Here is a 12,395-nt window from a genome sequence, read left to right as displayed (position 1 = left end):
GTGTGTGTGTCTGTGTGTGTGTGCGTGTGTGTGTGTGTGTGTGTGCGTGTGCGCGCACGCAATGGGTCTCTGCTCCAGAACATCTCATACTGTTCAAGAGCACCAGAGATGGCTGACCCAGACGACTGCACACCCAGCGCCATATGCTCTCACCATCCCCCCAAACAAATACTTAAACATAAACATGGAAGGTTCTCCCACACAGACAAACATCTCCACATATACACACTTGAAACCACAAAGGGACAACAAACAAGGCAGTGACATGAAACTGGGGAGTCTGTTCTGCAGGCCCGTGTTTGGCTCTCAAATCCCCTTAGCCGCAGGGCTGAGCTGAAAAAGTGAAAACCATTTCCAAGACACCTAAAGGTGGACAAAAAAATAAAATAAAATACAGAATTTGCTCTGCATAGAAATTAACATTTTGAGTCTGTAATCGTATTAAGAGAACATGTATTGAAAAATTAAATAAATAAAATACAATTCCCTAATATGCCACAGTGCCTACACAGCCAAAACCACAAAAGGATAGTGGAAAACATTTAGTTAAAGATATTCAGTGTCTTTCCTATGCACGACAGCCTCACACCAGTCTCATAATGAACAGGTGACAGAGTTGTGCTGTTCTGTTTTCATGTGCTGATCTGATGAAGTTAAATTAAATTAGGGTCAGAGGGTCAGAGAGAGGCTCAACCCTCCAAAAAGTGTGACTGCATATAAAGTAGATCTGGGAGATGTTTGTTCAAAGCTCTGCCTGTTTGTTCCTGTTTACCTCAAATGGATGGGAACACCATTGGGGCTGAACTTCCTGTCATCACTAGTGTGTGCCTTAGGACCCATGTGTCCAATCCCAAAAAGTTTCCACTCATGTCAATGGACTCTTCCATTCAATAGTAAGTTATATTGACATGTAATAGGGGGTTGTACAACCATTCAACTTTCAAAGTCATTTTTGAGGTTCGTGAAGTGCTTTTGACATAATGAACTAAACTCTGGATGAGCCACTGAGATTTGTGAAGGTTGAAACTTGGCATGAGCAGTAATCCTGTAATTAAAACATGACTCAGAGTTAAAACTGCAGCTCAGGGCATTTTCAAGCTGTATGTATGTAAACAAAAGAAACCTGCAGCCTGTATTATCTCTAAAGTGTACTCTGTGTGTGTGTGTGTGTGTGTGTGTGTGTGTGTGTGTGTGTGTGTGTGTGTGTGTGTGTGTGTGTGTGTGTGTGTGTGTGTGTGTGTGTGTGTGTGTGTGTGTGTGTGTGTTTGTGTTGGTGTGTGTGTATGTGTTGATGTGTGAGTTAAGTGTGTAGGCACATACGGGTGTATGCCTCTGCGTGTACTGTACGCGTATGAAAGAGCTGTAGAAAGACAGATAAGTGAGAGACAGGCTGCTTGCATAAGGGTAATGTTATGGGTGTAAACACAACAAGTTTGCACATGCTTTTGTGACTGCCCGTGTCTGTCTGCAGAGTAACAAATGTGTGCACAAAGATGTAATGCTTCAGTCTGGCATATCAGCAAAAATCAAGAGCGATAAGAACACAATACCTCAGAAAAACTGTAAATGTATTGAACATATATAAACTGTACTATACTATACTATACTATAATATACTATACTGATTACTGGGTTAATTTGAATAATCCAAACATTAATTTCACATAAAATTTTAACTTTTAAATGATCTCAAATGGACAAACAAAGATATCCTGCAATGCAATGGAAAATGTAGATGTTCCCTGTAGAAAGCCATTAGAACAAGCTTTTTTCAAACAACATCAGTGCATTAGTGCAAGCTTTTCACAAACATTCCCCAATAGTATCTGCACGTAATTATACTGTGTGTTTACAGTACATGTGTGCTTATTTGCATGTCACACTCTGAAGGTTTCTTTCCTGCATCTGTCTATCTGCTCAGGCTGCCATCACAAAAATCTGCAAATTGTTGTAAACAGGAAACAGCTAATTCTTCTGCTTGGTGCATCAGTATCTAAGGGTTGAGGTAATTATGACTGGGGAGAGAGCTCTTGTCATGAAATCTTCATCACATCACAATTCCTTCCTTTCATAGAATTTGATGAGAGCCCTGGGATGGTGGTTGCTCTTCTGCATACTGACTGAAACCAACAGGCCTATTGAACATGTCTACCAGTGGTCCTGTGACTACTGCAGAAGTTACACTTAAATAAGTAATGTCACTGAAATGTGACAGAATTAAACTGTTTATTTATTCATATAACTGTTTAAATGTAGCTCTTCAAGTGCTATTATATATTAAACCGATTTTAATCCACACCCTACCTACATATTGTATAATTGCATACACAGTTTGCTTTGAAATGAACACAAACCCTTTGGTTTGCAGAATTCATCCTTTCAAGGTCATGGTTTTATTAGTTTTAATTTCTAGAATAGGGATCCTAACTTCTAACCACTATTTAATATGTGTGAACAGAGTAAGTTAATATTGTATGACAACCTGGAATTAGCTTCATAATATATTAACATAGACCCTCTGTAGCAAGATCAGTACAAATGTTTGATATGGGGCCTACTCAACCAGAATCCCCTCTGGTAAGTTGCCTGATTATAGGGGAGAGTCTCACACAAGACTGAGGGAATCCAAGGAGCTGCTGCCTCCAGCCAACGTCGTCTGCCAGAATGATCGTAACTGTGGAAAGCTGCCAGCATTTGAAGAGAATAAAGGGTTGGCTGGGTTTTTCTATGATGAGGTTTCTCCCCCTATACCTCCCTTGGTGTTTCATCATGTTTGACCTCAGGAGCTGTGTTAGAATTTGCTCATAGAATTTGGGTATGCTGCTATGCGTTATGCTGTTGTGTGCCGTTTGACTTTGTTGTGTGCCGTTAAAATAGTTGAACTCTTCATACAAGGTTAAATGACAATGAGGACATTCATTCCTGAAGAGCTTACCTTATCTTCCATTCTGTTGAGTCTGGAGCCAATAGTGTTGGTTCCTTTGTCTTTAGCCCGTTCTACAGAAAATGGGAACATTCGCAAGATTTCTTTGACAACACCTGTCAGTGAGATTGACTAGCAAGAATAGCAAGCCTGAATCGCAGACTCAAAAGGAGAAAAACATGTTATCAGCATACTTTTCTTCTTTACTTTTACCAATTATCTTTAATACAAGATGAAGTCATTGAGTTAAGAGTATGTTCAGAAGTCTTTGTTTTAATGATTCTCAATGAGCACATCTGAAATGTATGACTACAAATGTATGACTATATTTCAATTCACTGGCATCTAGTCCCCGAAGCCTTTGTAATGATCTGCTGCAGACTGAGAGTCTACTGTACAGAGAGAGGTAGTAGTACCTGAACTGGTCTGAAACAAAGACAGTTTCCCCAGTGACTGATCCAATCTACGAAAAGAAAGCATCACATGTGTAAGGTAACACTTATTCGACAAAACATGACAGTAATTAGCACACTGAAAATCAGGTTGCTCCCACTGTAAACTATATGTTTTTCCTCATGTATTAAATGCAAGTTTTAGTAGCATGGCACTACTACCAGACATCTATCCTCATCTTGACCCTAATATTAACTTACAGCAAGACCAGACATGTCTCATATTCTATTGCAGTTTCAGAAGTGTAATTTCATTCCAAAAGCCCTCAAGTAATATTTCATGAAATCCATCACAGTGTGGCTGGTCTTTGCTGTGAATTACAGATAATTGCATCATTACTCTCTGGCCCTAGAGGGACTTGTACGGCGGGACGCATGAGACAGGGCGTCTACCTTCTCTGCAGTTCCTTGATGCGCACCATGAGGTTTAAATGGCCTTGGGAGTACTGCTCGATGACGTCCCGTACATCATAGGGCTTGCGTGCTTGCTGCAACAACAAAAATGATCTGGGTCAGGCTTCTTCGGATCTGTTTGCAAACAACACAGTGTTACCGCCGCCACGTGGTGATGACACATGATAAACAGTGTGAGCGTGCGTGTGGTGTGGTGTGTGTGTGTGTGTGTGTGTGTGTGTGTGTGTGTGTGTGTGTATGTGTGTGTGCGTGCCCAAGGGGAGTGGGCATGAGAGTAGGATGGAAGAAAAAGGAATTTGAATGTTGAAAGACGGGGAAATTGAGGGAAATGGAGGGCAGGGCAGCAAAGAGAGGACGTGGGAGCATAGTCACGCATGTGTTGTCTCTCACCTGAAACCTCTTCTGGGCCAGAAAGTATCTCAAGCGCAGGATCACACGGATGGCTACTCTATGCGAGTCCCGCATCCTGTCAGGAGTATGAGCGATGTGTTTATATGAGAAAATACAGTATGTTGGGGTGTATGAGTATGAGTGATGTGTTTATATGAGAAAATACAGTATGTTGGGGTGTATGAGTGATGTGTTTATATGATTCTTATCATGTATATATAATGTATTTATAGTTAGTTTTTAATATGGAGGCACTCTGAGATTCTTTTGAATGAAAACTGCGTTAAAAATAAAATAAAAAAATTATTATTATTATTGATTATTATATGAGCAAACACAGTATGTTTGGGTGTATGAGTATGAGTGATGTGTTTATATTAGCAAATACAGAATGTTGGGGTGTCTGCTTATGTTTAAGTATGAAAGAGAACAGCATGCATGGACTTACCTATTCAGTCTAATTCAATCTCATCCAGCCTATGCCATCACAATCATACCACTGGGTGGCTTATAATCAGAACCATACGCATGATACTTGGTGCAACTGGCATAAAATCCTTCCATTCTTGACAAATTCACTTTCACCATGTGCACCGCATGTCATCCATCTGGCTATAAGAGACACCTGCATGCTAATCCCGTCTGCTGTGAAAACCCCCTCAGGTGAGACTCCTAGCCACTCCAGATGGCACCAATGAGGAGCACTCCATGTAGGGAGGTCACTTGTGGGCTAGAGCATCCATCAGCAGAGCCAAGGCACTAACAAGCCTCAGACAAGAAGGGCTGAGAGACAGCCTGCTGTGATTAAGATTTGTAACACTGTCACACAGACACGTAGTAAATTAGTAATACAGGACTTGCATTCTTGTGTCTTCTCTGCTGCGTAGTTCGTGTCTGACTTAGCCATCTTAGCCTACTCACCTGAAACCCAATTAGCCCTAACAGTGAGAGTGGAACCTCCAGGGTTTCAGATCTGGCACCCTCTGCACTGCACCTGATACATTTTCTTGATGAAAAAAAAAAAAAGACTAATCTTGTTTTGACTGCATCGTGCCTCCATGCTTGGTGAGGCTTTTTCAGCCCCAGCCATTATCAGGCTTTGATCTATGGGCTGTAAAACACAAGGAGCAGCCGTCTCAGCCACAACCGAGAGCACAGCCAGCCAGCCAGCCAGCCAGCTATCTTCTCCTCAGAGAACGTGCTCAAGACAGGACCTTTAACGTCCATTAGCAGCAGACCCACTGCAGGCTGTCAGGGCTCATTGACTTAATGGATGTGGGAGCCGCCTGGGCTTGGGTGGATGGTGGGGGGGGAGAGAAAGAGAAATGATGGAAAGGAGAGACGCTCAACTACTTTCCAGGATCAGGTTTCGGCCCCCAACAGCTGAGGGGAGAGACTGGAGGCAATAATAGAGGAGAAGGTGAAGTCTTTAGAGGGCAGCCGTCCACTCGTCCACAGGTTTATCTCCCTCCCTTACGCCAGGCCAGTTAACGACACGCTGAAGGATCCACACTCACAGATCTCTCCTCAATCAGTGCACAAGTGTGACATCCTCCTCCCAGCGCCTGTCCTCTCTGTGCTTGGAGTGAAATGATGACTGAAATAACATGACAGAGGACCCCACCTCTCCAAAGGCCCTTTGAGATGGCTGCTGCGTCTACAGGTCTGGCGTACTTGAGCAGAAATGAGACGTGGTGTTTACCGTTCATTTAGGTTACATTTCTCACTGGATTAGGGTAAGTGGAGAGTGCTGCACTTATGTGTTAGCGCTGACTGGTGCCTTCAAGAACACGGTCTAGGTGAAAACTATGGAACTCTCCAGCACAAGACCTAAAAGAAAGACCTTTCTTTTAAGAGTTACATTTAACAGAACTTTAAATCACTAGTTATTTCCTCAAAGTAGGACAAAAACATACATTGTTATGTAAGGCTAAGCCTGGAGACAGTGGCTTTAAAAGCCTTCTCTCCTCCAATCTAGACTATTTCTCCATTTCCGCAGCACCCAAAATAACTGCCACATCACGACTAACTCTAGTCTGACACCCTCATTCTTTGTCTCCATCTCTGTCTCCATGTTATCTGTGCTGATGGCTGCCCTGGCTGATATGCGTCTCGTCTGCCTCCGTGAGCGGGGTGTCCTTGTTGTGCTCTGAGCACACAGCGCTATCTGAGGCCACAATCTGAACAAATAAAGAGGAGCCATTCCAAATGTGACACATCTCCAAAGGAATGCAGAATGAACACAAAGCGCTGGGGAATCTGGTCTGACAACACAACCCAAACAATGCCTGAACACAGGTGGCTCGGAAAGCATGCCCTTTAAGGCAGAAATTCTCGGGCAAGGGGAAAGTTGTATGGCATGTGTGGGGAGTACGGCATAATCTATTGATTGTTTTTTTTTAGTGTTTTCTTTTTTAAGTTTCACCAACAGCATGCAGCACTTAAGTGTACTACTTTATTTAATGTTGTTGGTCCAGCACTCAAAAGATAAAAAGAGCACCCTGCTAGTTTTTTTATTAATGCCATGCCTTCAAAGTGCACAAATGTTCTTGTTGCCCTTTCTCTGGCATAAAAGTGCACATTGTTCTGATCATGACTCATAAAATCCAGACGGGTTCATCCCCGGAGCAGGAGACAGGAGAGAGAAAGGGGGGGAAATGACGAGCGCGACCTGACCGCCAACGCATTTTTCGCTCTGGAGCTGGACTGCCATGCATGTTTGGGATTCCAGTGGAGTGTGCTGGGAGCAGGGGCACATCCCTGGCGCTGCCTCCCTGCCCCGGCCTTGGCTAGAGTGAGAGAGAGGGCAAGAAGGAGAGGGGGACATGGGAGCGGGCCCATCTGTCCCCCAGGCAACGCTTCCTGCTCCAGGTCTGGCTCTGCACGAGCGGCGGCCATGGTCTCCTGACCTCGCGGGGTCACCATCTGCTTCTGGCACCAGCACAAAGCCTACCTCACCGCTAGGCTGTCCAAACTTAAACGGCAGGGGAGGGCTCCCCAGGGAGTCTGTGTGTGTGTGTGTGGGTGTGTGTGTGTGTGTGTGTGTGTGTGTGTGTGTGTGTGTGTGTGTGTGTGTGTGTGTGTTTGTGTGTGTCTTGGAGGAAACTTCCCCAGCATATAGTAGGTGAAGGCTCTTTACCACCTCAGTTCCACAGGTCAACCTCAGTGTTCAGCACCCACGATGCCTTAAACAGGAAACATGTAGGCCATTAGCCTGTCCTTTGTACAAGGTTACGCAATCCATGCCTCTTCTCTCCTCCCCATGCATGTCCCATAAAAAAAGCTACACTCTGAAAACAGCTCATCCTCTCTCCTCTTCTCTCCCCCCTCATCTACACTGCGCTCAGTCTCATCACCTCACCTCATCTCGGTTCTGTGGTGAGTGGCGGGCAGGCGTGAAAAGCACAGCACACAGGCTCAGAAATGTCATGTGTCAGTCGCGTTAACCGCCTGCAGAGCCAAGTCAACAGTATGACTGACACCAAATGCAGAGCCTATGCAGAGATACTGAAATACTGACAGTATTTGAGACACCGCAATCTTTCACTATAATCTTCCATGAAAAGATAGAACTACACCAAGCTACTGCTGCATTACAAGACCAATGCATAACTACACATGAACTGAGCCATTAACTTCAGAATTAGTGTAATAAAGTATTGCACTATATTTTAATTGATTGATTGATTAACCTGTGCAATTCAGTAATGGTGGAATAGGGGAATCATAATCTGGTGTCCTGTCCAACTCGTTTGGTGTCAGGTGTGTGACGGATTGACAATCGCAGTGAAGTGAGCCAGGTACTAGACATTCACTTGACATTCATCACATAGCTGGTGAAGCTGAAAGGGTCCTACAAGGCTGGTTTCTGCAGTGGAAAACCGCCTTAAGGTGCCAGCTCCTCCTAAAACGGTCCGCAAGTTACGGCAGTGGAAAAGCACCTAAAGTCAAGGCTTGAAAATGAGCCGTAGTTAAAATGCCTTCCTGAGGCCTGATTTATAAGTCATACTAAAAGACACTGGCTCCGATACACAAACACATTTTCATGACCACCCACTCATAGACTGGACTATATCTTTTTGAACCAGACCAGGAGTTATTTTCTGAGAGATTCTAAGAGAGATGTCACTGCAATGCTGATGTTATGCAGTTATGTTTGCCCTTTAATGACTCCTTAGAAGGCATAGAGGACTTCATTCAATACCTTCACTAGATTTGCTAAACCTTGTACTCCAATGACAGAGCGCTTAATACGATAACGATAACCAGCTCCTGGCTACTTTGTTTCATTTCACCTCCCACTCTCCATTACTCTTAAATGGACAGACATGTTGCTTGTACATCAGCTGTTTAGTTGTATCACAGGTCCAGAGCCCCCACCCTTGCCCTTGAGACAAGCATCCGAGAGCGGAGGTCATGGCTTGCATGCTAGCGATTCACTCAATGGATATGCTTGACAATGAACCTCACAGTTGTCCCCGAAAAAGGCACATCAAAGGCGACGCTGTAACGAAGCAGGAAACAGCTAAGCCACAAGCGCAATCAACACCCCAGTGTAAGAGAGCCCTCTGTCTGTCCTCCCCTCCTCCCCCCTCCCCCCCTCCTCATTAGGGAAGCCCTCATGTACGGGGCGTGGCTGGGAAAACAATGGCCGTGTTGGGAGCATCCCCAGCTCTGATTAGAGCCCCACTGCCAGTGACGCTGGAGGGGCAAGGAGAGAGCCTGTAAACACAGCAGACACTTCAGAGGGACAGCACTGGGAAGGAAATGGCATAACATAAACACTCAGATACGTTACAGATACAACCAAAATGACAGGGAGGGGTTTTTTTAAAGCTGGAAAAAAAGTCTCTTCCCCACCATCATTTGGGCAATGACGTTGATGGCCCAAAACAAGGGGGACCTAAATGTGATCAGTGCGAAGCTGCATTCATCGGGTAAAGTGGGAGGCACCGGAGGAGGCTGTTTTGAGGGAAGAGTGGCTCGTACAAAAGCGACACTGAAGCTCCCCTCCCCCACTGGCCACTCATCAGCAATCAGGGCCAGATAAACAGGAAAGAAAACAATTGCAGGGCTATCTGTATTTAGGGTGAGATACCCAGAAGATTATCGCTCACCAAGCCTGAGAAAACAGGAACAACACAGACTCTGTCGTAGACGATTTAACAAATAGTGGCAGCGAAGTCAAACCGGCTCAATACTATTGGTAGTTCTCCAAATGTTTTAGATGGATGTTGAGGATAAATACTCCACTGATATGAAGTAAGAGATACTGACTGTCAACAAAATCACTCCGGAAAAGCACACACTTTAACCAGTCTAGACACCAAATGTGATTGTGATTAATTGACCTTAAAAAGCCAAATCAATACATTCCTGAAAAGGGGGCGACGTCGGGTGAGCACCATCATGTGACGAGTTGTAAGCTGCATTCTTCCTCCGCGGGAGAAACCCCTTGCTGGGCCTGCACTCTTGCCCCTGTCACCGTGAGGCAAAAGTTGAGATCTTTTGTGTGCGGCGGTGTTAAGCCACAGGGGCCCCTGCACATGGCACCAGCTGCCTGGAGCCCTGAGCGGCGTCGCGGCCCTCGAAGAATATCCCTTTGGAGCGGGAGAGGGGCGACAAGCCGATTTACGCCACCAGAGAGCCGCCACTACAGCAGCCATGGAGCCGAGGGGTCCGGGGCCAATAAAGCTCCTCTATCTGCACTCTCCATCTCCCGGCCAGAATGTCTCAATGACATTTTAATAAGAGGCCTTCAGTGATAAGCCCCTTCCCATTCACCACCCCCCTTTCGCCTTAATGAGAGATAATGATTGACCAGAGGCTGAACATAAGACAGTATGACAGGAGACCTTTAGGACCCTCTGTTTCTTTTGCCTGGGGAGGTAAGAGCAGACACACACAAACACACATACACACACACTTCCAAAAATTCCCCTCATGTCGCAGGCAGTGGTAGCGGTGCCTGTGGTTCACCCCAGGAGATCCACTCTTTCATCTGCATCATCAAAGGCCGGCGCTTTGACAAATGGTATTAAATATCTTCATTAAGAACTGCTGCGAAGAATCCAGAGCCTCCTGACATCCAGTGGCAAACTTAAACGGCTTATGTCTGGCGCCTGCCGTTTCACATGCTAGCGCACAATGCAGCAGCTAAACAAACTCCAACCGAGCACAACACTGCGGCTACCTCCTCCAGCCTTCAAGGAATGCTGTGGCCGACCACTCACAGACACACACACATCCACAGGCATACGCAGAGGCAAACAAAACACACACCCTTAACATGTATCTACATAGTGGAGTCATTGTACTGAGGGTAGGGTATGCACGTACAGCATTGCTTATTATGTGTATACTTTGAACTCTATGGAAAACAGTGAAACAACACTCAAGGATGATTTTTGTAATGCTGGTTTGTATACATCTAAAGAGTTGTATAAACCAAAGTATTCAGTGAAGTCAAATATGACATTGTTTGATTCAATTTAATCTTTGACGTCTTCTTATTTGTTTTTCCTTTCCTTCTTTCCTGACTACAAGTACATTTCTGTTGAAGAGGAGGAGAGGAAAGTCAAATAAGGGCCCTTGTGCTGGCAGAGGGCAAAACTACGGCAGTAGAGGGCCTCCCTCAAAGTCAAGAAAACACACGCTTCTTTTCAGGTTCAATGCAAACTCCAGTGACCTGAGATTTTCCATTAAAATTACACACCATGGCATTCTGTGATGATAATCTGAACAGTGCAATGAGGCTTTACTTTTGTGCATAGTTAAATGTCTGCTATGTGTGGGACCATAGAATAAATGGGCCTTATTGAGTGGGTGGGAGTGGAAAGGTGAAGAGACCCAACATTGTGTGAAACAGGAGACCTTTGATGACTGTACACGGCTGTATGCTGAACACTGGTTTCATGTCATTCTTGCACAAGGCAGAACAGTTTGTGTGCATAATCTTGTAGATGAGGAAAACCTCTATTACCTGAAGTCCAGATAAATCATCAAAGCATTCAGGTTAATTTAAAGGTGTAAATGACAGCATTGAAGTGAAATTAAACTGTGTTAACTCTCTGACAGCACCCACCCAAACGTAAAATGAATGGAAATCTAAATAGGCGGTGTAGATCTCTAATAATATGGATAAAACCCGTGCATGACATGGCAGGACATGCTTGCGGTACGGTGATTGTTTCTTACAATAAGAGTGTTGCTAACAAAGCTGCCATTGCAGCCCTCTCCCAGAAGCCCTTGGGCTGGGGGTGCTTGTCAATCAGGCTATTGTTGGCGTGTGTAGAGCCCAAAACAATGGCCCTTTGTCTCCTGAGCAGAGCTGAGAGCCATTCTACTCGGCCTAGTCTGCCACTAGAAGTCTCTCTCTCTCTTTTTTGTGGTATAAATCTGTCTTTTCAGCCAATACTTCCTCTTACTCCCTGTGCACCCAATGCCACACTCAAACTGTATTACACATAAAAGGCACAAAAAAAAATCCACAGATTAGACACACAGAGAGAGAAAACATTTTCTCTCCCTCTCTCTCTCTCTGTCTCTCTCTCTCATTTTTAGCAATTGTCTGCTTGGTCCGACTGGTTACAAGTCCTTTCTTTCACACACCACAATGGTTGTCAGCGGCAGAAGAGTGCAGAGTGAGTGTGTGTCCTGTGTGTCTTCCACACAGTAGCGGAGGCTAAGCCGGGCCATTGGCCGAACCACCCCACTACCCCACTACCCCCACCCCCCCAAAGCGCAGCAAAGCTCTTTTTTTAGCTGAAGGCACGAGGAGCCCATTGTGCTCCTTTAACCTCTTGAGTCAACAGGCTGAGGTCAGAGGTGGGCGCAGAAGTAAAGAGCCGCGAGGGGAGACGGACAGCGCCTAAGAGCGGGGCAGAAGAGGACGAGCCGGGGACGCCTCACTCGGCTTTTCAGTCACATGCAAATACAAACACACAAAAGTACAAGGGAGAGGCCCAGCTGTTCCCAGCCCACACTCTGAAAGACGTCAGCTCACATCCTAGTGCGGGTTAAACAAGGACCCATTAAACATTTAGCCATATATCAGTCCTGGCAGACTCAGGAGGGGCTCGGCAGATAAAGGAAAGTCAACAACACTTTTTCCGTGTTCGAGAAAAAGAAGTTCAGGAGCACGACCAATACAGAGAAAACTCTTTTGATTTCAGAGTGTTGTTCTGTGTGATGTTCTGAAGAACGGCACACATGGA

General features: G+C 45.1%; 1 protein-coding gene across 1 annotated transcript in view; it reads right to left on the bottom strand.

The window, feature by feature from the left end:
* Positions 1-12,395, bottom strand: part of kcnq1.1 (potassium voltage-gated channel, KQT-like subfamily, member 1.1) — a gene marked incomplete at both ends in the record, with an annotated part of 33,403 nt that overhangs the window by 663 nt on the left and 20,345 nt on the right. Inside the window, 4 exons of the mRNA XM_080843548.1 lie at positions 2,936-2,997; positions 3,340-3,386; positions 3,769-3,863; positions 4,180-4,255. Coding sequence (XP_080699674.1) covers positions 2,936-2,997; positions 3,340-3,386; positions 3,769-3,863; positions 4,180-4,255 — 280 coding nt within the window. The remainder of the gene's footprint in view (positions 1-2,935; positions 2,998-3,339; positions 3,387-3,768; positions 3,864-4,179; positions 4,256-12,395) is intronic.

This window comes from Sprattus sprattus (genome assembly GCF_963457725.1).
Source record: "Sprattus sprattus genome assembly, chromosome: 8".
Classification (NCBI taxonomy): Eukaryota; Metazoa; Chordata; class Actinopteri; order Clupeiformes; family Clupeidae; genus Sprattus; species Sprattus sprattus.
This window is presented reverse-complemented; position numbering and strand designations above follow the sequence as displayed.